This window comes from Pholcus phalangioides, unplaced genomic scaffold, assembly GCF_987345545.1.
Source record: "Pholcus phalangioides strain wild (caught in Gottingen) unplaced genomic scaffold, Ppha-v1.0 ptg000028l_1, whole genome shotgun sequence".
In the NCBI taxonomy this organism is placed as follows: Eukaryota; Metazoa; Arthropoda; class Arachnida; order Araneae; family Pholcidae; genus Pholcus; species Pholcus phalangioides.
Window position 1 is genome coordinate 2,947,709 of NW_028301618.1, and position 24,590 is coordinate 2,972,298.

At 39.2% G+C, this 24,590-nt stretch overlaps 1 protein-coding gene across 1 annotated transcript; it reads left to right on the plus strand.

Moving 5' to 3' along the window:
• The first annotated feature begins 864 nt into the window (after positions 1 to 864).
• Positions 865 to 24,272, plus strand: LOC149067763 (proton myo-inositol cotransporter-like). The gene is made up of 9 exons (XM_089252092.1): positions 865 to 1,556; positions 2,490 to 2,646; positions 7,158 to 7,372; positions 13,472 to 13,583; positions 13,746 to 13,909; positions 16,009 to 16,114; positions 17,026 to 17,273; positions 20,676 to 20,828; positions 23,596 to 24,272. The coding sequence occupies exons 1-9, from the start codon at positions 1,217 to 1,219 to the stop codon at positions 23,805 to 23,807; spliced, it is 1,707 nt and encodes a 568-aa protein (XP_089108218.1). The 5' UTR covers positions 865 to 1,216; the 3' UTR covers positions 23,808 to 24,272.
• Positions 24,273 to 24,590: the final 318 nt, after the last annotated feature.

Genomic DNA, 24,590 nt, shown 5'->3' on the forward strand with positions numbered 1-24,590 from the left:
CAAAAGTGTGGGTCTGGTTCATTATTTTATATTTAATTTTCTGGGCTTCGTATTTCTAAGCGAACTCAATATATTACGAAAATCAAAAATTCAATTCAATTTTTAAAATTATTGATGTGGCGGAAAACCCGACTAAATTTCCGCATTCCTACGCTAAAATCGGCAATTTTAACATTGATCTCTGGGGATCTTCTTTCTGTGGTTCAACGCACGAATGCGAGTCAATCTCCTCGTTAAAAAGTCTCGCCACAGAGAGCAACAGGCCTACAACGTTACAAATATTCAATCATTACACTTCACTCACAATTTGAAGTATAGATGGCAGCACTGAAATATCATACACAACATTAGCTACACACTCAAACTATTAGGTGCACTCACTTTGTTCCAGACTCTGACACGAAGCTGAGCTGGAAGAGATCTCGGCAACGGGATAAGTCCGGTGGCAGAGACCCTGGCGTTCATTCATTCATGGGGATCTTCTAGAGCCTCGGGAGTGATCTTGACGATGATTATGACGTCTATTCAAAAAGCCTCATGGCTTAAATGCACTACTACTCGTGAAATTGGCAGAATTATTTGACGGGGGTGGAGAGAGTTTACTGAGTTTTTATTACGCAGTGAAACTGCAGCTCGTTCCAATCAAGGTCTAATGATGCGAAACAAAGCTGCATTAAGCGCAGCTGCAAAGCTGCATTAACTTACAAGCGGCTTTGGATGCGAAACGATCCCTTATCCCGTATTTGCTTCGATAAAATATGGTCACAAATTTAAAAAAGACCTTGAAACTACGCTCCAGATGTATATGAAATCGAGCAACATGTCAGAAACTCTCTCTTATGACTTTGAAAAATCATCCGTCAGAATGTATTACGCATTTTTTTTACATTTTGATGCCTCTAGATATTATAAAAGTTCATTTAATGATTTTTAAAAATCCCATCATCATCACCATCAAAATCATAGATAAGATAAAATAAAAGACTTTTTTTTTTCCAGAAGATATTAAGATCGCCGTCCACTCAGCTGCTGATCTAATGTATCATGTGGTTCGTAGTTGTTTACAAACACGTGAGGTACATACAGTGAAAGCAGAAGATGACGTTAGCTAAAGAATACGATACCGATATTACGCCATCATCAGTCCATCTGAGTCATCGCAGTTCGCTATCAGACAGGACAGGCGAGACGTCGATATCGATATTGTCATCGCAGGATGGCCGCGAAATCGAGCTGCTTCATCTACTTCATCTCCATATTGTCGGCCGTCGGAGGCTTCCTGTTCGGCTATGACACGGGAGTCATTTCCGGGGCGATGGTCCAGCTCAAGAGCCACTTCCGACTCGGCCCCGAGTGGCAGGAGCTGGTCGTCAGCGTCGCCATTCTCAGCGCCTGGCTGTTCTCCCTCATTGGGGGAGTCCTCTCGGACAGCTGTGGGCGCAAGAGGGTCGTCATCTTCGCCAGTTTCCTCTTCACCGTCGGGTCCATCGTCATGGGCTTATCCGATGACAAGTTCCAGCTGCTTGTCGGCCGTGTTATTATTGGATGCGGGATAGGTAAGTCGATGATGAGGGTAATAATTGCTTAATCAACGAGGGTTTAATGGCCTCCCACAGCATTTGCTTAAATGTTTCATCATTTCTAGGCATTAAACCGGTGTTTCCCAAAATGGGTAATATCGCCCACCTGGAGGCCATGGAATGGTTCAGCAGGGGGGGGAGGCATGCGGGAAGATATCTGCCTCAGCCAATTCGCAGCTGAAGATGTCTGCCTCCGTTACAGTCCCAGCTGAAGATATATGGCTCAGCTCATTCACAGCTGAAAATATCTGCCTCTGCTCCATTCGCAGCTAAAAATGACTGCTTTCACTTAGATCCAAATGGGACTATGGATAAATGGACGTATAGAAAAACATACATTTCAATATTTAGAGAGAAAAGGCAATGAACTGCATGTGTTTTATATATCAGTTTTTTTCCCACATGCCTAGACCAATCACTGTTGAAATTCACAGAAAACGGGAACTGAAATTGCGCCCCACACAGAGCATATTGTGTTATTCTAGCTACTGCTTTATCAAGGGTGATTACGATTTTTCAGGGTGGGGGGGGGGCAAACATAAATTGGTACATAAATACCTCTTGGGGCCTTTTTTGTCTTGGCGAATTTTAATCTAATTCTTGCCTCCTGCTTAGCATTAAATATTTTCTTTTGTGTAATGTTTATATATTTTTTATTTTAAATAACCATGGCATGCGGAAAGGAAACAAGCCAAAATGTGTCAATTCAGTATCAAAAACACATGGTATGGTTATAACGTAAAATTACCCGCAATTTCGCTGCCTCCTTCCAGCATCAAAGTTAGTGATTTTGTAATTTGGTTCTCTTTGTTTGATAATGAAATTGTTTATACTTATTTAATTTTTTTTTTATATGTTCACATATAAAAAAAATTTAAAATGTGGCACGACACATTTTTAATTTTACAGGGCTCGCTTCTATGATTGTACCTGTTTACATTGCGGAAGTGTCACCAGCGGATTTGAGAGGTAGGCTCGTTACGATCAACAACTGCTGCATCACCATGGGGCAGTTCATAGCGAGTGTCATCGACGGAGCGTTCAGTACTAATGCTCAAGGATGGAGGTATGTGCATATGTTTTGTTTCTCTTTGAATACTCATAATATTTTTCCTAACTATAAGCTCTTGTTATGACAGACTGCTCTATATGCAGAGGGGAGGGGGTTAAAATTAGGGGGAAATCAAAATATTGAAATAAAAAACCCTTTATATGTTGTATTAACCAATGTCTGTTAATTTAAATGCTTTTCTGAAAGATTGTAGCTCGAAATTCCTCAGGAAAAAAATTTTTGTGCCTCCCCTGTCTCCAAAGACCTATCCTGCATACAGAAAAGTATGACATATCCGGTGCAAGGAAAGAAACTTTATTGGAAGCATATAATACATGCCTTGATATGCACGGTGGACATTTTATACATTTTCCTATGTAAACATATGCAAATACCAATATTCATGTTTCTAATAAAAAAAAATTTCTTGCACCAAATATGATGTTATACTTTCTCATTTTTCTCGAAAACCATGGGTCGTACAGGTACAGTTCTTTGTACCCCCCCCCCCCATTTTTTATGTATTGCAAACAAAGAATCTGACTGTGCAGCATTTGGGCGGTCTTGATGGGACACCCTGTATATGCATATATACAAATTGGCATCATCATCGTGCGAGACTTCCCTCCCCAGCCTTTTATGTCTATCTCCGCGTTTGCCCTGTATGCATGAGAATATTCCCAGGCCTTTGTGGTAAAGTTGATATCAAAAGTGGGTCTGTTTTAGTAGGGAAACGAGGTGGCTGAAAAAAAAGTAAAAAACAGGAAGATTCTCATATTTAGATACAGTTACATCCGATTTCACAACCCAAGCCTATCAAAGGATGACTTACTGTGTGTTACCCCCGAGGGGGGTGGGTGGGTTGAAGCGTATAAAAGCTTCCATCACACTCTGGAGCCTCAGACACCTGCATGGGCGACGCCCCTCCAAGCATCTGATTCCCTGGACCATTCCATCAGGGTAACCCAGTGGGCCTCTGCTCACCTCTCGGCTGGACCATGGTCTCCCAGGACTGTTTAATGAATTCAAAATCGGTACATACAAAAATGGAAAATGGGCATCAGCTGCTGGAGCTGTGGAAACAACACATTGCAGGCCCTATGCAAATTCCAGATTATTTGAAGATATTTACAATCAGTACATACAGAAATGGACACCAGCTGCGAGAGCTGAATGAATGAATGAATGAACGCCAGGGTCTCTGCCACCAGACTTATCCCGTTGCCGAGATCTCTTCCAGCCCAGCTTCGTGGCAGAGTCTGGAACAAAGTGAGTGCACCTAACAGTCTGAGTGTGTAGCTAGTGTTGTGTATGATATTTCAGTGCTGCCATCTATACTTCAAATTGTGAGTGAAGTGTAATGATTGAATATTTGTAACATTGTAGGCCTGTTGCTCTCTGTGGTGAGACTTTTTAACGGGGAGATCGGCTCGCATTTGCGCCTTGAAGTTGGGAACCACAGAAAACCAACTTCAGCTGACCACCACTGTGGGGTTCAAACCTGGATCCTCACATTGCGAGTCCGTCACTATAACCACTCGACCACCACAGCGGCTATCAGCTGCGAGAGCTGTGGAAACAGCCCATTGCAGGCCCTACACACATTTCAGATTATATGAAGATATTTTCAAAGAATATAAGTGCTGACTGGGGGGAGGATTTTGTTGTTGAGTATAATTCCTCTTGGTGGGCCCATCCAGACACCAGGAGTATTCGGATCTGGGGAGTGATGCTTCCTCCTGATGTGCCCGACCTGACACCTGTGTTCTCCGGTTCCCAGAGTATCCTGTCAGGTACCAGGAATTCTACCAGACCAGGAGCGAAGAATCCAGTTCTTGATGTATCGTACCAAATGCCTTTGAAGGCTGCAGGAGATTGGATGATGATTCATATAATATACAGTGCTCCTCTATCGAAGTAGTATCTAGCATGTCCCCTTGACCAAGGCAGATACCTGATCCTGGTGAGCAAAATCTAAAACTCGGGAAAGCAAACAAGATTAGTTAGGAAATGTGGTCATGATTTAAAGGTACCTGTGGATTATGCAATGAGTTGCAAGTATGGATACCAAAGGAGTGAAGGCTCTCATTGACTTTTACACGAGCAGATCGGAGAGATGGGGGGGGGGGGGGAACATGGGCTTCGACAAAATTGATTGACATTCCAATTGCAATTAAATGCGCAAAGTTTCAACTGAAATCCAATGATTATATTTACATTTCCACTTCCAAAAATACATAGATATTATAAATTATATACAAAACTTGCTACAAGGATGATATTCCTGTGTGCAAGTGCAGGTCATGTGATGGATTGTAGGTTCTGCTTCTTTTGTGGGCTGTGAAAGACTTGCCTCTTTTATTGTAGTGAGCTGAACCTCTTTTAGTTTGCCTTTTGGTCTCTTTTATGACCTGTACCAGGAAATTGTTGAATAATGATCGCAGCAGTGAATCGTGGCAATAAAAGACATATTCAGATACAACAATCTTACACTAATCTCCTTCCAAGTAGTCTCCTTGGGCTGCCACACATTTCACCCAACAGTTCTGCCGCTGTTCGAAGCAGTGTTGGAACGCCTCTTTTGAGATAATGTGGAGCTGGTCCATTGCATTCTGCATGGTGTCTTCTCTGGACTACTTCTAAACTACACATGCACCTCATCTACATTTCTCTGTGGAACTTCTAACGAATTGCTACATGTTGGGATGTGCGTGCACGTGTAGTGCAGCAGTTCTCAACCAGAGCTCCGTGTGCACCTCCCAGGGGCTCAGTGGCGACTTGAGTAAAATAAAATGAACCAGTAAATTCAATAGATAAATAAATAAGAGAGGCCTACAATGTTCTGTCATAAAAATTATGTACAAAAAAAAGGGCTCCTCGAGTCAAATAGGGCTGTGCCATAGAAATTATATACTAAAAAGGGCTCTGCGAGCCAAAAAAGGTTGAGAACCACTGGTGTAGTGAACCTAACATAAAGTTTCTTTCTTTGTAATTCTTGTTATTTGTAGTGCTGCCATCTATTTTTCGAACTGTGAGTGAAGTGTAATGATTGAGTAAGTATCATTGTAGGCTTGTTGCTCTCTCTGGGTAGACTTTGTCTTCTCAGACTAATATCTGGTCCCTTTCAGGGGCATTTTCAGCATCACGCGGAGCTATGTCGGGTGATTAAAGAGCCCGACAAAGCATGGGTGTGTTGTGTTTGGCCAGGAATCTCTGTATCAAATATGAATAATGGGTGGGTGCATTACCCTGATGCAGCTGTCCATAAGCCCGTCTGTTTGTGTTTCATGGCATCAGAAAGGTGACACAGGTGATGGTTATGTGATGTAGAACTCTAATGTAATCATGATGAAACATGCCACTATTGTCAAAGAAGATGGTCCTATCAGTGAAGATAGACTTGAAAGTCTGGGGGCATGCAAGATGTCAATTCATATGTACAAATCTCCCGTAATTCTGCCCATGCTGAGAAGCCACGATGATGATGAGCGCTGGCGGGGGGGGGGGGCATCAAGATGATGTAAATTCATATATAGGCATGTAAGTTAGATCTTTCGGCTCCACCATTGACGCTGGCTCCCCCCTATCTTCACACATGGATGGTCAGTATGACATTACTATGCCCGAGTGGCATGGCATAGTGGTAAGATGCTTGTCTACCATCGTGAAGGTTGTTGTCAGGGTCCCAGGTTCGAACCCAAGGGAGGATATAGACAAGATATTTTCCCTAACGAACTCGAGGCGACCACCGATAGACAGCGCCTTCACTTCCAACCCATCTCACTAATGGCAGTAAATTGCAATATAGCGATATGGCCAGAGTTGGTGCTTGGTGAAGTAGTATGACATTACTGCTGACCTGCCCTTTTTTCTTTTCCTTTTTTTGGCCTTAGATGTTGGATGCTTTCATTGTGATAAAATGGTTTCTGTGTCATACTCATAAACCCAGGACTCATCACCTGTAAGGTGACCTCTGTTGAGGAAATTGGGGTTATACTGCTAAAGTATAGTTATCTATTTACTGCTAAATGGCAAATGCATGAATTTTATGTTGTGTATTGTGTTGACTGTCTACCTGTTCTCTGCAGAGAGAGTTCTTCTGTGGACAACAATAACAAGACAAACGCATAGTTTTTCTTCTTAATTCTGATTGGATTCAAATTTTATAAATACGCGTCCAACAGAATTAAATTTCACCCGATTATCATTCATTCACCATCATGGATGAATGGCTGATGACTTAGTCAGAGCCATGCGACATGCTTTAGGCTTGTGTTATATCAAATTATTATCCCCTTTATGTGCGGGTTCTGCGAAAAATTTGGATGATAACGATTAAAGTAACTATGATATCAAAAAATATATATTTGTTAACATTGAGGAAATAAATATTTGTTGTTGCCTGTCATTTCTATTTGTGCCTGTGATTTAAGCTGCAGCATGTGGGCCACAGTCTTTGGTAATGTTATTTGAATTTGTGTCGTTTTTACTGCTTTCTGACATTTCCGCGATCTCTTTGTGAACAGGTATATGCTGAGTCTTGCAGCTATTCCATCTGCCATTCAGTTCGTGGGTTTCTTGTTCATGCCAGAGTCTCCCAGATGGTTGACAGCGAGGAAAAGATACGGGGAAGCCGTCAAGGTTCTAAAAGACATTCGTAATGACAGCGCAGATATCGCAGGTGAATTCAATTCTATCAAAACGTGCGTTGAAGAAGAGGGGGAAATGATGAAGACCAAAGGTTTGTTCATTTACTTAAAATATACTTGGCTCCAAAATAATTTAGCTGTCGCTTGTTAAGCCCTGTTAAATCACGATTAAACATTATCATGGGACCCTCATGCACCAAGGGGCCCTGAGGCTGTACTATCTGCTCATGCTCATTCTCATCCCATCCGAATTATAAGCATAGATTCCAGGGTTGTTTGGTTTAACCAAGTGTTTTTTTTTTTTCCAAAAAAAGTGGCCTAAATATAATTTTCCCCATGAAAAATATCATATTGGTTCTTATTAGCCAAAATGTTTCATTTTTACCACATTTTTTATTCTTGGGGCACATTCTGATGGTATATCTTTAAATGTAAGATGATATAAGTGGGTTTTTTTCAAAAAAATCTCATAAAAGTGGTCTGAATATAAATTTTCTTCCATATTAACTATCTTAGTTGCTTAAAATTATATACAGTATCAAAATTTCTCATTCTTACTGCATTTTCTAACTTTGCGTTACATTCTGATGTTCTATCTTGGGCAAATTCATGAAAGAGGATTGCATCACGCATGTTGTGGTGGTGGTCGAGTGGTTATAGTGACGGACTCGCGATGCGAGGATCCGGGTTCGAACCCCACAGTGATGGTCGGCTGAAGTTGGTTTTCTGTGGTTCCCAACTTCAAGGCGCAAATGCGAGCCGATCTCCCCGTTAAAAAGTCTTGCCAACAGTCCTACAACGATAAATCATTCAATCATAACACTTCACTCATAGTTAGAAAAACTGGTGGCAGATGGCAGCATTACACATAACAAGCATTACAAAGAAACAAAAAACTTCACGTCAGGTTTCACTACACGCACATTCCCGCATGTACCGATTCGTTGGGGGTTCCGCGGGCGGGCGGGGTGCATGTGTGGTGTAGCAGTAGTAGGTAGGGCCTCCAAAAAATGGCTCGGGGATCCATGATGTTCTTAAGTCAGCCACCTCGTTGGGCAATTTGCCTGTTGTGGCGTTGTATTTGTATTACCTCAAAAGCTTTGTTTTTGCCCTTTGCAAAGAAGCAGCAACCATAGTGACTTCACTGTCATGTGCTAACGACAAGTTGTCTTACAATCCAAAAAGTGACCAGCTGCTCCTTATGGACAAAGACCAGTGCACTAGTAGTTACATTACCTCACAGACATTTTCATTTTCTTTCCATAGGAAGCAGCACATCTCGTACTGTATATCAAACCACCAGGCTTAATATTGAATTATTATTTTTTACATATTTTCAACATTACCCCTTGTTAATAAAGGTTCTACTGTGCAGTAGTAGTAGACCGGAATTGAACAGTTCGTGAAGTGACCGATGATCCCTGTCCAAATAATTTTCAGTTAGAAATTCCTTGGAATATGGACTGGTTCACCGTTTGGTTAGGATGTGCAGCAGTAAGTGATTTATGAAAAAAAATCAGCTATGTACACAGGGTGATTATAATTAAAGTTCTGATTCCAAAACACGAATAAGAACTGCTGGTCGGAATGGCTTGAAAATTTGCATGGGTCCATTGCATGAAGCAGTGCAATTTTCTTTGGCGAAAGAAAAAAAAAATTACTTTAAAATGTACAAGTAGCTGATGCTGTACTTGGCCAGCGGTATAATCTATTTTGTGCAGCCATATCATTTTGGCACTTCAACAGCATCAGTATGTGGATAGCAGGGTTGGACAAATCCCAGATGCCAGGGTGACTAGAAAATCAGTTTTGGCACCTAAAATTTTATATATATCATTGCTATATAAAAATTTTTTACCAACCCTGATAGATTCATAAGCATGACTTTAAGAATAATCTGAAAAACGGTACTAAGGAATTATTCTTAGGCAAGCTTAAGAATAGTTGTTGTCATTGTAATGAGCTTTCACTGTAAAGTACATCAATTGCAAAAGGCCAACGAAATTGCATAGTTTTCTTTCAAGGAAAAACACTACTTAAGTGATCGTAATAAATTTCCAGGTCAGAGAAATAAATTTTCCACTAAACTGGTGCCATCTGGAGTAGAAAATATGATCCCATGCTGAAGGAGTGGGTCTCCCCTATCCGTATCTTCCTCTGAATGTTCGAAGAAATACAATGCTTGTTTTCGGAAGGGGAAACGCAGATAGTACAAAAATTTCCCATTTATGCTTATATTGTCATAACTGGCATGGATACAGATTGGATTCCTGATAAGCATGAGTAAATAGTACAGCCCGTGTTAAACTGTTGCGTTAAGACTGCCCTACGATGCATGTTTTTCTGTCACCCGTACACCATAAATTTCATGGTCAATTTCAGAAAGAACAAGTGTGGGACTCCATCAACTATTACTACCAAACCTTACATGCACCTTGTAAACATTTCTCTGAGGAACTGAATATTATGTTTGTGTTGTGCATATTTGATGTTCTGGAATTGGCATCATCTATCTTCTATTTTGGAAGTGAAAGTGGCTGATGCTTGAATTTTTGTGTTCGTGAGTTATCATCTCAGCCTGCCATTTAAGACGCTGTTGTTGAGACCATTGCAAGAAAAATGCATGCGGCTGGAAGTATTTTGACATGGATGGAAGGGAAACATTTGAAACTTCTTTAACTTGAAAATTTCTCATGTAAGATCCACTGTACCCATATAATTACATTGAACAAAACAAATTTCAATATTTCACGACCAAAACAAAAACAGCCAATTCTTATATAATTTGGTGTACTAAACACAAATTTGGCCATGGGAAAGATGGATTGGCGAGGTTTTCTCTGAAATTGTGCATTTAACCACTTCCCGTACAAAAATCTGGCGATAAATTTGAATGATCTATATTAGATGTATAGGTGATAAATGTGAGAGTGTGGTTCCAAGGTAAAAAAAAAAAGAAAGGGAAGAAAGAAAGAAAATGAAGGTGGGGGAGGAACAGTACAGAGATATATGAATAACAGAGTATTAGTACAATACCTTGCTTTTTTTGCCCTCATCTTCAAACTTGTTTTGTAGTTTTTTTACTTGTTCTTTTTCCTCCCTTCTATGTACAGTATATAATAGAAGGATTAGTTCTAAGAAAGATATATGTGTGTTGAAAATGGGGATGGTGAAAAAAGCTGAGGAGAGAACCGTCACACTATTGTTATCTCAGTTTGCGCGTTATCAGTTGATCGTTATCGCGTTGAGATATCACGATGGTGGAGAACATAGAGGGGAAAACACACACACACAACTTTGTTTCGTATAGTTGCAATAAGTTTCAGGTAAAAAAGGGGCTAAAGGAACAGAAAGCTTGATTGAAGTCACTCTTGTATTTCGATGCAATATTACATCCATGATCGTAAAGAGGTTAATACACATATAATTCAACACAACATAAGTACCTTGAATATTGAAGGGCCGGACAAACCATGCGTCACATCTCAGATTGATATCAGAGTGCAAACGGTGGGTATATCCGGAAATTTAACACGATATAAGTACAATGAAACAATGAACCTCTCTGCTAATTACATAAAGTATGATTGATTGGATACCAAGCGAATATAATTTCAGGAAAAAAAAGTCACTTTCAACTCAAGCTTGATATTCAGTCAGTTACAGTGTTGGCATGGAAAAGAGTGTAAGTCCCAAAAAAATCAGAAAATTTTTTTTTTTTGCTGCCAAAAAAGTATGAATCCATGCTAGCAGCAAGCAGCATGTTAAAATAAGAAAGTCTCTAGAAGAAATAGTTTAGTTTCTGCAGCTCTCTAAAGATGGCATTAGCAATGAGGGTTTATGGCTTTGCCATAGAGACTTTGGATTGTCCTGTGAAATTTGATTTTTGTGATTTGCATGCTTTTCCATGTCAATGCGCCAATTGTACTTTAGTATAATTAGCGGAGAGGTTCGTTGCTTCGTTCACTTCACTATCTCAGAGGTAATGCTGTTACGAGATGTTGCTGACCCAGGGGCGCAGTCCTGTTCAGCTTGAACATATTGTTCTAAAGTTAGTACATGTTTGTCCTCTGTAGCTTAATGGTAGAAAACTGGTCCAATCAATGAGAGGTTGGTGATTCGATTCCCCTCAGAGGAATGTAACTTTTCTTCCCAAAATTATTTTCACTTAGAATCCAGTCAATTGTACTTCATGCAACGTAAGTATTTAGAAAAAGTAAATGTACAAAAGAAAAAACACAAATATGTAAGAACTTCGTCAATATATAGAGGCACAACATTGATCTACATGAAAACACATAAAAATGCAAATATTATTGCACAATAGTGTGTCTGACTTCTATTTCATTTTGTATTACACTTGTACTGGGCATGAGGAGCATTTTTACCAATTATTTACCAATTATTGTCCAACAATGATCAGCCAGCATAGAGGTCTGCCATTTTCCCTTGTAACGTTGCTCTATGGTCCTTGCCACTTTTTTCACCCTTCAATAATGCTTGTAAAGCTATTTTTAACTGTAACCAGGATAATATCTCAAAAACAAGAGCCAATAAAACTTTCTCAGAAAAACCACCAACAGAAAATGCAAACACAAAATTCCTAATGCATTTCGACATGCTATGGGTATCATATCATCTTCAGAGGATAAAAAAATATCTAATATAATATATAATCGCCCCAGGTTCGGTAGGTTAGGGGTCATTCAAGTATTACATCAGCATCGGAGGGGGGGGGGGTTTCGGATTTGCTGACTTTTGATGACAAGGGGAAGGGTGGGGTTTGAAGGTTGCTTGCGTCATCAATCACTTTTTTTTGAAGATATGAAATATATTCTAAGCTGCTGACGAAATTTTGCCGACAAGGGGGTGGGGAGGGGGTCAGTGTTTTACTGACTTTTGCTGACAAGGAGGGGGGAGGGGTCAGAAATGGCTAAAAATCTGCTTACGTAATACTTGAACGGCCCCTTAAGAATATGCTTCTGAAGTTCTATGCCAGGATTCGAACCCGTGGACCTTGATGGTAACCTTCATAGTGGAAGACAAGCATCTTACCACTGCGCCAGTTGAGCACACGGGTTCATAAAAAATATTCATTGACAACTACTCACTGGTTCTTAGTTTTTCAATGACGAGAATTAAGTAACAACATTGTGCCCTGTGTATTCTTGAGTGAGCGAGCAAGTAACCAAAGAGATGAGAGTGAGCAAGCAAAGGGAGTGAATGAAGTGTTCAAGAGAGTAAGCACCGAATGACTGACAGAAACAAGTGAATGAATCAATGACTGAGAGCAAATGACTAATAGAATGAATAAGCGCCCAAGTGGCTAGTGGTAAGATGCTTCTCTCTACCTTCATGAAGATTGCCATCAGGTCCCAGTTTCAAACTGGGGAAAGAGTATAAAGAATAGATAGCAAGATATTTTCACTAATGTGTTTGAGGCAACCACCGATAGATGGTGCCTTCATTTCCAACCAAAACTCATTAATGGCAGTAAATTGCAGTATAGCGATATGGCCAGAGTTGGTGTGTGGTGAAGTAGTAATAGAGCGAGTAAGTCATTTGCTCAGTCACTCTCACTCACTTGATCATTCACTTTTTCAAAACTATCTGTGGTGACGAACTGTTGTCTATTAATTCCCCCTTGTAAGAATTGTTTTTTGTGAATTTTTCAGACACACAGCATACTAGTCTTGGTTGTTATCTGCGCTTGACATTGAAAATTTTAGCATGGTCACTTGGATACTGGAATTTTTAATGATCATATCGCAAACAGACATGACATCTGATCTCGTAGAGACCACCTAGAGATGTTTTGCACCTTTCTTAAGGGTAACCTCTGAGAACTGATTAAAATCTGAAAGATCCTGAAACCTATTATATTACGACTAGCTCTCTGAGATTGCTCATTCCATTTGGGATGTGTGAGCAAGGGAAGGGATGAATTTTGGACCAAGAGACTGAATGATTGAGCAAGCAAATGAGTGATTCCACCACAATGTTAAAATATGATCGAGCACTATATTATTATTCATTATTATTCATACTTTAAATTTGTTGCATCAGGTGTGCGGTTCTGTGTCTCTCTGCCGTAACTAGGCTATTTGGTCTAAAACTGTGTCAGTTATTCAGTGCATCATGTTACATCATCTGTCTATGTTTATTGATAGAAATATTTATTATGTTTTCAGGAAACATGCCCATTATCCTACAGGTTTTGAAAATCCCAAAGTTGCGAAGAGCATTGGCCGTCGGATGTGGTTTGCAGATCATTCAACAAATTGCAGGGATAAACACTGTCATGTAAGCATTTGATATTTTTCCAATAAAGTTGTTTGGGTTATTATTGAAAATTAGAACTCTTCATTTCCTCTAAAATTAAAAAGAAAAAAGAAATGCCCTGTAAATTTGATTTTTTTCAATTCTTTCTAATCAAAGCTAATAGAGATGTAAATTCTTCCATAGGTATTATAGCGCAACGATAATTGAGATGTCTGGAATTGCTGGCGATTCGAAAGCCATATGGCTTAGCTGCACCACAGCTGCGATGAATGCAGTATGTTCGTTGTTCGCATTCTTTCTCATTGATAGAGTTGGGAGACGAATCCTGACTCTGACTAGTCTGGCTGGTATGTTTGTTCTTGCTTTCCCCCCCCCCCTTATACTCTATTGAAAATACTTACATTTTTTGAATGATGGCAATACGGCAACTAACACCTCTAGACACAACCTACAAATACTAGAAAAACAAACTTTGTCACAATTCATCATTCATAAGTGGATACAGTCTTCCTGAATGAGGAGTGAGGGCTGAGGTGAAGTGGGGTGGATATTCACCTCTGCCTATGCCAATAATACAATTTTTTTAACTGAATTTTTTCAAAATATGTTTTCAGCTCTCGGGACCCATTATTACCTTTGCATTAATGATTTGGATATCGAATTTGGACTTTTCGGGATTGTAAAAAGTTCTTGTATTGCCTGTATTTTCACTGTGATTATGAAAAAACTATTTATTCTCAAAGAATTTTCTTTAAAAAAATTACTTGCCTGTTTTCTTCCAAAACTGATGTCATATGCGAAAAGTAGATTGTCACCATTGCATCAAATCAAAAAAACAGCCTTTAAGTCACTCCAAATCCAGGGGTGGCTTAAGCGAGGGTGCAACGGGTGCGGTGCACCTAGGCGGCAGACTAAGCTTTTGTGTATACACGTGTAAGCTTGATCATTGAAATTTTGGGATAATAAAAGTTCATATGACACCGCCTGTTGTCACTCATTTGAGTGACCTTGACAATGAAAATGTCAAGAAAACTGGATGGGACAGACAGGGTTTGAGGCCGTAAACACAGAAACAAGAATAGACTATCACATTTAGGAAGGGTACAAACGGGGCAAGTGTGAATTTTGGTTTTTCCCCCAAACAGTAATTTTTTGGAAGCAGTTGAACAAAGGCAAAGAAAGAATTTGGGTTCTCACTTTCCAGGGCCTGGAGCACTAAAAACCCCTCGCACTCCCCCTAGTTTTTGCCCTGGGAACCTTGAAATAGGTATTTTGGCATTTACAAGGTTCAACTGTTTAAAAAAGTTTTTGATTATTTAAAAAATTCAATTGTAAAAGGAAGGAAAATATGATAGCTCGTCAATAAGAGCTGCAATGTGGAATTTATCTAAATGTAAAATCTGACGTAGTTAAGGTCAGTAAAATAATTCTGGGAGGGGAGAAATGGGGCAGTTTCCTTAAAAGCAGGATGTATGGTCAAGAACATTTTGTTGATTAAACAATGGTGTGTAGCTTCAGACGAATTTAAAAAAATCAGATTTGTCTCAGAGACCTATGATAAAGTCCTTTCAGCCTCCCACCAGTGTCGTCTTTAGAAGAGACATATGAGGTTTTGCAGCCGGGCAGTTGAGATAAGAGTCTTCCCCCTGGTGAAATCGATGAGGAGATTATTTGTGACCTTAAAGTCTGTCCTGTTTTTGGGCGAGGTGGAATTTTTTTTGTTACCTTGATTTGAGTAAGTAATGGGCATGGAGGTATTATATAGAGTAATATATTGCCACCATAGTAAATAGGTAATCTTTCTGTTGGGTGATGATTAGCGACTTTGTGCCAATGGGCGATGACTGGCGCAAAGCCACTTTTTCCAAATTGGAAAAAAATCCCTATGATTTCACTTTCATGTGTGAAAAATCTGTAGATTGTTTTTCAAAAATCCCATTTGTGTGTGTAAAATTTTTGTACAGATTCCCACAAAAATCTCACAAATTATGATTCTCCAAGGCAGCAATGACATGTCTGCCAATAACTGAAAGAGATATCAATGTCCCATATACATTGAAGAAACCATTAGTTTGGACCTGACCATTCATGATAGCTTTGCATTTGAAGAACTTAACCGACAGCTGTGCTATTTCATGGAAAAAGATTACCAAAAATTGCTGTTTATAAAGTTCCTCAGTCATCGAGAGATGGTCAAATTAAAGCGGTTTGAGTGAACTTGATAACCTGCCTACTTGTTCTGGGGGCTCCCTGATTTATGAAAGGGTAATGTAAGCATAACATTATCTGCGTTCCACTGTTTCAGAATACTGCATTGGGTTTTACAAAATTTTCCTAGTAATTTTTTTCTGCAGCTCTTGCTATTTTTTTTCATATGGCCATACCTAATATTGTCCAACTTCAGTCAAGTTTGTAGTATTAATGACTATATTTTTCCCTTTCACAGGTGTGATTTTGAGCCTGAGTTTCTTGGCCATCAGCTTCCAAGTTGCGAATGATCACACTCCCGCAGTTGTGCAAAATGTGGATAACAGCACTTGTAATAATTATGGGTACATTTATTTTTCTGTGTTCTAGTGAAGTAAATTGCTAAATTTATTTTGCTCTGGTTCTTTCCCCGCCCCCCTGACTGAAAAGTTTTCATTCGAGTTATACTCATTGAATAACCTGTGAACCACGTTTAATTGTTCTCCAGCTTCCTCTGTATCTTCAAGATATTTTTCTTCCAAAACCTGTAGGATAATAGGTGAGAGCTATAATATGAAAGCATATTTCAGTCGTGGCCGTATCACGCCATCGAACTATACTGATAGGAATTAATTCGCATCCTGACCTACCAAACTGACCTTCTACTCTTGAAAAAATGCAAGCCTGTCTAAGCGTTAACTTTTGTAAGACTAAACCACACTAAAATCATATGATGTGAATTGTCTCTAAATCTCTGTCCAAACTTTTTCCAGTCGTTTGACCACCCACCTGATCTGGAATTTTATTGCATACAATTGCACACACTTTACAATTGCTCACTGTGGCAAGACATTTGAAAGCAAAACTGACTTAAATATTTCATCTTCGATTATTCAGTACAAGGAATACCAAGTTTAGCAGCAACAGCCACCACTGTGCAGGCACCATGAGCAAATCTAGACTTAACCATTATCATATCCACGCAACTGCACAGAAGCTATCACTGGGGTTGTCTGTCTTTCATGTCCATACCCCGTCGACTAATACTAATTTGAGATTATGGAAGAAAGCAACTCATAAAATGTCGAAATTTGCCAGTAATTCACTTGTTGCCAAGTGTCATAATAAATGTGTTAGACAAAATTCTATGAACGTTTATTTTCCACAAAAATTATAGATTCACCCTTCAGAAAATTAAACATTTTCAAATTACCATTGCAAAGATTGTATTACTGCATACACACCATTTTTTGATTATTATTTCTTCTTATTCCAGATATTGCTCAGCATGCATAGAATCGAATCACTGCGGATTTTGCTATGAAGATACCTCGAACGGGCCTCAAAATGGGTCTTGCGTACTGTGTGAAGATGACTATTGCCAGTCTGGACCCACGAACAGCTCGTGCAGTAAATCACATATCGAGAAACGTGACGTGTCTTGGGCAGATACCTGGTGTCCCTCTCCTTACTCGTGGTTGACTTTACTCGGTCTTCTGTTGTATTTACTTTGCTTTGCGCCAGGTAAACAGTTTAGTTTGATGTATTCGAATATATTGATGAATATGTATTTGTATATTATACCATGGCTGCCAGGTGGGCCCGATTATTATTTTTTTTTTTTTTTTTCCTTGAGGCTAATGAATTTCGACTCAATTTCCAGACCTGGCAACTCTCCAGATTTAGGTGGGAGACTGAATTTTTCACCCTGCCTCCTGCTCTCCGGATTCGTAAAATTTCTTTGAATTTTGGCAGAAAATTAGATTTTTTGCAAGCTTTTACGTTGTCATGGCGTAAATGACTATTGTCATCATTAGGAAAAACACCCATAGAGGGCAGCCGTGATCATTTCCATCAAGCAGCCTTAAAAAAGTCTTGGTGACTGCATTTAGGCAACTGGCAAAGACGTGACTTTGTTTACAATTTTATTTTACCTTTATCAACAATCATTTATCAGGGGGATGACCCTGGTTGCCAAAATCCCTGTATAATCATTATTGTATTCCATTAACAGCCATGCAGTAAACACAATAAGTTTTCTCATCAGCAGCTTTGTATTTTGAAGTTTTTGTTTCCTCTAATTAAATCTGTCGCCAGAAAGAAAATATAAAGCTGCTTTTAAGAGTTCATATACTAATTCTATCAGTCACAGATGGCATCCACGAAAGAAAACAGCTATGTTTTATAAACAACTAGCTATAATACCTGGCGCTGCCTGGGTTTTCTTTAATGAGGCTTTTTGGATCACGTGATACCTCCCTCTTTCTTTGAAGGACATGCAAACCATGTCCAAGTTGACCAATATGGCGACTTCTTGTGCAACTCATGTCAACTAGATTTAAAGAAACGTAGAAATGAATATTTTTTTTTCCTTTTTTAAGGGGTGCTAAGTATTTTGATCCCCCTCCCCCTGAACTTCAATTTATCCATCTGCCTGTTTCAGCTTCCAAAAATGCTTAATTAAAGCTGTGGAATTTCTTTGATGTACTTTACGGGCCCAAAATTAATTTTAAAACATCCTAAACTATATGAATTGATGCAGTTGATATTAAAAGACAATAAGGAGACATTAATTTTCATGATTGAGAAGATATAAATATAAAAAGTAGAAATCAATATTATTGCATGCATTAGCTCCTCTCCAGCTGAAAAGTAAGTCCAGCTAATTACTTCATATTTATTTTCTGGGCTTCATATATATCTCTAAGCGAACTCAATATCTCAAACATTGAAAATTCAATACAATTTTTAAAATTATTGATAGGGCAGGAAACCCTCACTAAATTTCCGCATTTCTACAGTAAAATCAGCAATTTTAACACTGAATTCTATGAGGATCACCCTTTCTCTGAATCTCAAAGTGATGCTGATGATGATTATGAAGTCTATTCAAAAAGCCTCATTACTGAGAGTATTTAAAATGTGGCAAACCTTATGAAGGCATAAATTATTATACATATACTAACAAGATTAGAGAAGTGACAAACCATTGTAAAGGCATATACACGTCTGAAACGCATTGCTAGGGAACCACGATAACCAAAGTAAATGTTCGGAAAGTGATTGTTGATGCCCAAAAACCATTGTTGCCTGACAGTTTTTTGCCCGTTTGGGGTATTTGCCCTGCTCTGACGAAATTTTAAAGTAGCCTATATCGTTCAAGTCGAGTTCCATTTGGTACCTATGCAAAATTTGGTGACGAATCTATCTAAAATTGTAGATTTGTATAGAGAACATACACACACAGACAATCAATTTTATATATATAGATATGTAGATGTGATTTCTCTATTTTGCATGGAAAGACTGACGATGAATTATATTCTGCTCAGGGGCAATGCACAGAGCCTGCCGAGGGAGGAGTGGGTTGGAACTTTTTCTTAATTGATTTTAAAAAATGTGAAATTTTTTTTGATCGGGTCTATAAGGGGGGGGGGGGCCCTCGGGAGAATCTCTGGATTTCTGTTTTCAAAAAGTTGGCATGTCTGAATTTCCCAAATTCTCGTAAATCTTCTGAATTTTTACCATAGTTGCAAAAAAAAAATCCCACTTTGAAGAAAATAATTCTGAATGGATGGTAGTGGTTCTAAAACTTTTGGCATAGGTGTTTCACTTCCTTTGTCATCCCTTCCCATTATCTACCCAAGGTTCCTTTGTCCTAGCCATGATAAATCAAACTTTTTTTTTAACATGTTAACTGGTGGGGTTTTTGGCCATCAGCCTTTCTATTTGGCCCACCAGTAAAGACAAAAGGTATTGATTTTTTTTTTGTCAATCATTGACTCTGCCATGCTGTTTGATGTCCTTTCTTCAAAGTGGCCTACCACACACAGTTTGAATCTATATATATATAATTGATTTTCTGTGTGTGTGATCTCTATACAAATCTACGATTTTAGAACAATCATCGCAAATTTTGCATATATACCAAATAGGGCCTGGATGGAATGATAGACTACTTTAAAGGTTTCTCAGAGCAGGACAAATGCCTGAAATGGGCAAAAATCTGATGTGCAACAGTAGTTCCTGGGCCTGAATGATCACTTTCGTAATGCTTACTTTGGTTACCGTGGTTCCCTAGTAATGCGTTTCAGACATGCATATATCCTTTACAATAGTTTGTCAGTTCTTTTAATGCTGCCAGTATTATGTATACTTAAATTGGTTCATTCCTTTAAATTGGTTTGTCACTTTTTCAGTCCTCCCAGTAATTGAAGAAAGCCCTGGCAGCGCCAGGTATTGTCTGTCTCACAGGCCGTTTTTATAAAATGGCCTGTGACTAATGTACTAAAGCATATCTATGACACTCCTTGTGGTGAAATTTCACAAACACTCAGATAAAGCCTGAAAACTTCTAGTAATCGATGCTTAGCTGCACTCACATAAATATCCTCAGCTTGGCACGCAGCCCTCTGCAAAGTTTTGCAATACTCCTGTCGAGGGAAGGGAGACACTCGATGTGCACTCTTTGAAAAGCACTGTTTTATGGCCCTGTGACAACCAGTGTTCATACCGTTAACCCCCATGTGCTAAACTATGATAAAAAAAAAAAATTTCATTCTGCTAAAAAAGGAGACCAAACTCACCAAATGGCCAGTGTTAATTCAGCTTCTTGACAGTCAAATTGCAAGGATAGTTATGTTTGTTATGATCATATATTCTGTTTCTCATCCTCCTTTGTCAATGGCACGCAGGATACCAGACGTGCCAGCAGTGTAAGGGTGCCGCAAGAAGCCCATTTTACAGAAACCCCTGTCAGGAATTTTGTCATGTAGTCACAGGACACAGTTTTAAGAGGAAGTTTACCTTGATTTTATTGCACCATAATACAAAAATGTATCACTGTCAGTGGCAGCAAAAAATATTTCATTCGGATGTATGCTTCTGTTTGTGATAAAGTATCACATATTCTCCTTTATTTTGCAGGTATGGGGCCAACTCCTTGGACAGTCAATTCAGAGATATATCCGTTATGGGCACGAGGGACGTGCTTCTCTGCTGCGACTTCTTGCAACTGGTTTTTCAATTTCCTGATTTCGTTGTCTTTTCTCACACTTACGAAATGGCTTACGAAACCGGGTGAGTTGGTGTAATAGTATATTACTTTCTTCTCTTTTTTTTTTCAAACTGAGCACAACTCAGGTCTATCACCACGGGCAATTAACTACCTAGTGAGTTGTGCCGGAAGTGTAAGTGTGTGTACCTAATAGTCTGAGTGTGTGTCTAGCATTATGCCTAATTTTTTTTTCAGTGCTGCCATCTATATTTCAGAGTGAAATGAGTGAAGTGTAATAATTGATTATTTGTGTCGTTTGTAAGCCTGTTACTCTCTATTGGCGAGACTTTCTAATGGGGAGATCAGCTCGCATTTGCACCTTGAAGTAGTTAGCCACAGAAAACTAACTTCAGCCTACCACCTCTGGTGCACCATTGGGGTTCGAACCTGTGACCTTGAGATGCGAGTCCGTCACTATGACCACTCGACCACCACAGTGGCTCCGTATGTACTGTAAAAATATCAGATTATAATGAAATGTAGGTCAGGGATTCCGCAAAAGTATGCTTCCATCAAATCTCTTCAAGTACTCAAATAGTCTTACCCTTTAAAGTGCTAGAAATTTGCCCTCCATTCATTTGACCTGATTGCATTTGTGAACTTCCTCCCGAAATCCGGTTCACACTGACACATTGAGCAGATCGCCCAAGCACTCCTACCTGATTTTCCCTTTAGACTATAGTGGGCTATGCGTTCATTGACAGTTGCATTATCATTCTGATTGGAAAAAGAACATATTCTGAGCTGCTGCTACGTTGTGAGAAGAATTGTTGTATGGGATTCTTCGTGTCAGAGTTCTAGTTTTTGTCGATTAAAACTAGCCAAGCCTGAACCACGGAAACAGCCAGGTATCATTACACTGCCGCCACCACCAAATTCTGCTGCTGGCACACCACACTCTAGTGAATACTGTTTGCCTGGCATCCCATTCCATACATATTCATCCGCGTATTAGATCGTGTATCCACACATCTAGTGATCCAAAAGATCATCTGCTTCTCCTGCTCATTTGCTATGTTGCCTACATCAGTGTTCTTCAACAGTTGGTCTGCGAACCCGTTACGGTCAAAGAAAAATTTTGCCCTATTGTTGATTGCTACATAATTTTATATTTATTTTTTAATTTTTGCTGTATACAGGGTGTCCTGTAAGTCCTAATTCGTCCTGTATCTCATCAACCATTTATTGTAGAGGTATAGTTTCAATTTAAAAAATTCTCAAAATGTGTTCAGATTCACCCTGTACCAGTTTTAGGAGTGAAAATGCAGTGTGCCACAAAATAAATCTACATTTTTATACGGTTCCCCCATGTCTTCCAGTTAGAAAGTTAGAAGACATTGCCCTGTCTCTTCTGAACCCCACAAAAGAAATCCCATTCTTCTAACTGTAATATTTTGCTGAGATTGAATATTGCAGTTAGAAATACAAGATTTCATTTGTTGGGCTCAAAGAAGATAGGGCAACAACTTTCTTATTAAAAATTAGAGGACAAGGGGTCCGTATAAATTTGTATTTTTTATTTTGTGACACGCACACACACACACACACACACCCTGTATTTTCGAAACTAGTACATGATAACTTCTGAATACAAATTTGAGCTTTTTGAATTGGAACTATACCTCTACGATGAACAGTTGATGAGATACCAAATTAGGACTTACAGGATTCTTCCAGACTACTAAAATCGCAATAAATTGAAAACCCATGTCCCTACCCCCAAAATACAATTTAATTTAGAGGTTGGAGAGATTAGTATATTTTCATGTAATAAAAGTTACTCTGGAAAATGATTCCAACTCTTTCAGTCGTTATGAGCAAGAGGTCCTGGGTTCGATTTCTGGTGGAGAGATACAAAACTTTTGCGACCAAGTGGTGCTGTGGTAAGATGCTCGTCTACCAACATGAATGTTACCATCAAGGTTCACAGGTTCGAATCCTGGGAAGAACATCAGAAACAAGTTGCTTTACCCACCGAGCCTAGGGTGATCACCAATAGCCTTCATTTCCCACCTAATCCCACTGGTTGGAAATTTGTCTTATGACGATATATGACTGGAAATGGTGTGCGTTAAAGCATTATGTCCATGATTTTTCCTCTTGACCACAGTAACGTTGACACAGTAAAGTTGGATTTGCTGCTAGGAAATTACTTGATTTAAAAAAACTTCAAATTTATAGGTGCCCTCTTTCATACACACTAAATTCTTTCAATTGATTCGTTTTTGCAGTAAACATATGCATTTTGTGTTCAAGCACTTCAAACAGGATTTGATGTTTGAATCGGTTTATAGTTGTCATACTGAGCCAGTTCGCTTCGAGCAAAGGCATGTGAGATTGACTACAGCATGTATCGCAAATGTCAAAATAAATAAATCGATAGATACATGTTCAAATAGAACATTTTATCATCATAATCCATGTCAAAGCAGTGCAGTTGGAGTTCCTACAAGCCTGCAGCAATTGAGTTTGCTTGTGCATTTGCTCATTAAGATAGTTCCGATAGTCTCTCCAGGGCTGAAACTGGGGGGGGGGGGGGGGGGAGCAGGTGAGTCTTGTGCCCCGGGCACTGAACCAGAGGGGGTGCAAATTTCATTGTCAAACCTCTCCGTCAACATCACAAGGGGGCACCAAAATGCGTACTTGCCCCGGGTGACCAAGCACCTAGTTGTGACCCTGTGTAATCTCATAATCTGTTTATAAGAATTTTATAAATAAATCAATCAATAAATAATTGTACATTTCACTCCCACAGAAATGTAACCATATCTTGTTTCTCGATCATTTCAGGTGCATTCTGGTTGTACACAGGATTCTCCACTTTCGGTTTCGTGTTCCTGTTCTTAATGCTACCGGAGACCCGCGGTAAGTCTCTCGAGGAAATGGAGAACCTGTTTGAGCGGCCACTTTGGAAACAAAGGAATTGGTGCTGCTCAGGTAAGAAGAACAGAGAGTACGAAGACATTGATGCCAAGAACGGGCCAAGCCCTATCCAGAGATGATGATCCGTTGGTCGCGATGGTCATTTAGACTCTGTATGGTGTCACCGTACTTCGATCAAATATGTATTCTAGAAACACCCTTTTGTCAGGTGTTAAAAATTTAGGGGACCAATCAATGATATGCCAGAACATATCAGGGATCTGTTATGTTTGCGTTGTTATCCGTCATTAATGGAGTATTTTTACCGTTATGGGATTTCAAAACTAGACATGGGTCAGAATACTTTGTCCCCCATTATTTTTATAGATTTATACCAGATTGTTAATAATATCGCTATCGAATTCTCTGTGAAGAGGGGCTTGAATCGAAATATGAAATCAGAGTTCAGCTGTGATAAATATATTTGCAACTTCTTGGTATATATTCTGATGTTTTACCAGATGGCAATATTGTATAATATGTATGAAATATATACACAAGAATTCACGCATATCTGAATTAAAGCATACATGTTCCTTTTCAAATTTTTCTTATCAATCAGTCGAATCAGTCGAAGACCAGAAATGTCTGTACGAAGTCTGTCTTCGATGTTCTACCCCCCCCCCCCTTCCCCTCCAACGCGTCTTTAAAATTCACAGCCAGCAATTAATAAGTCTGAGCTAGGCCAGACTTAAGCAAGTGCGAATGTTGCAGGTGTACTATGCTTCTAAATTTTAGGGACTGCAAAACAGAAGAAAAACACTTACATTTAGATTACATTTTGACTTAAAAAACTACTGTTTAAAATTTCTGTCCAAGAACTCTAAAATTCAGACATCGAGCCCTCTAGCCTAGGGTTTCCA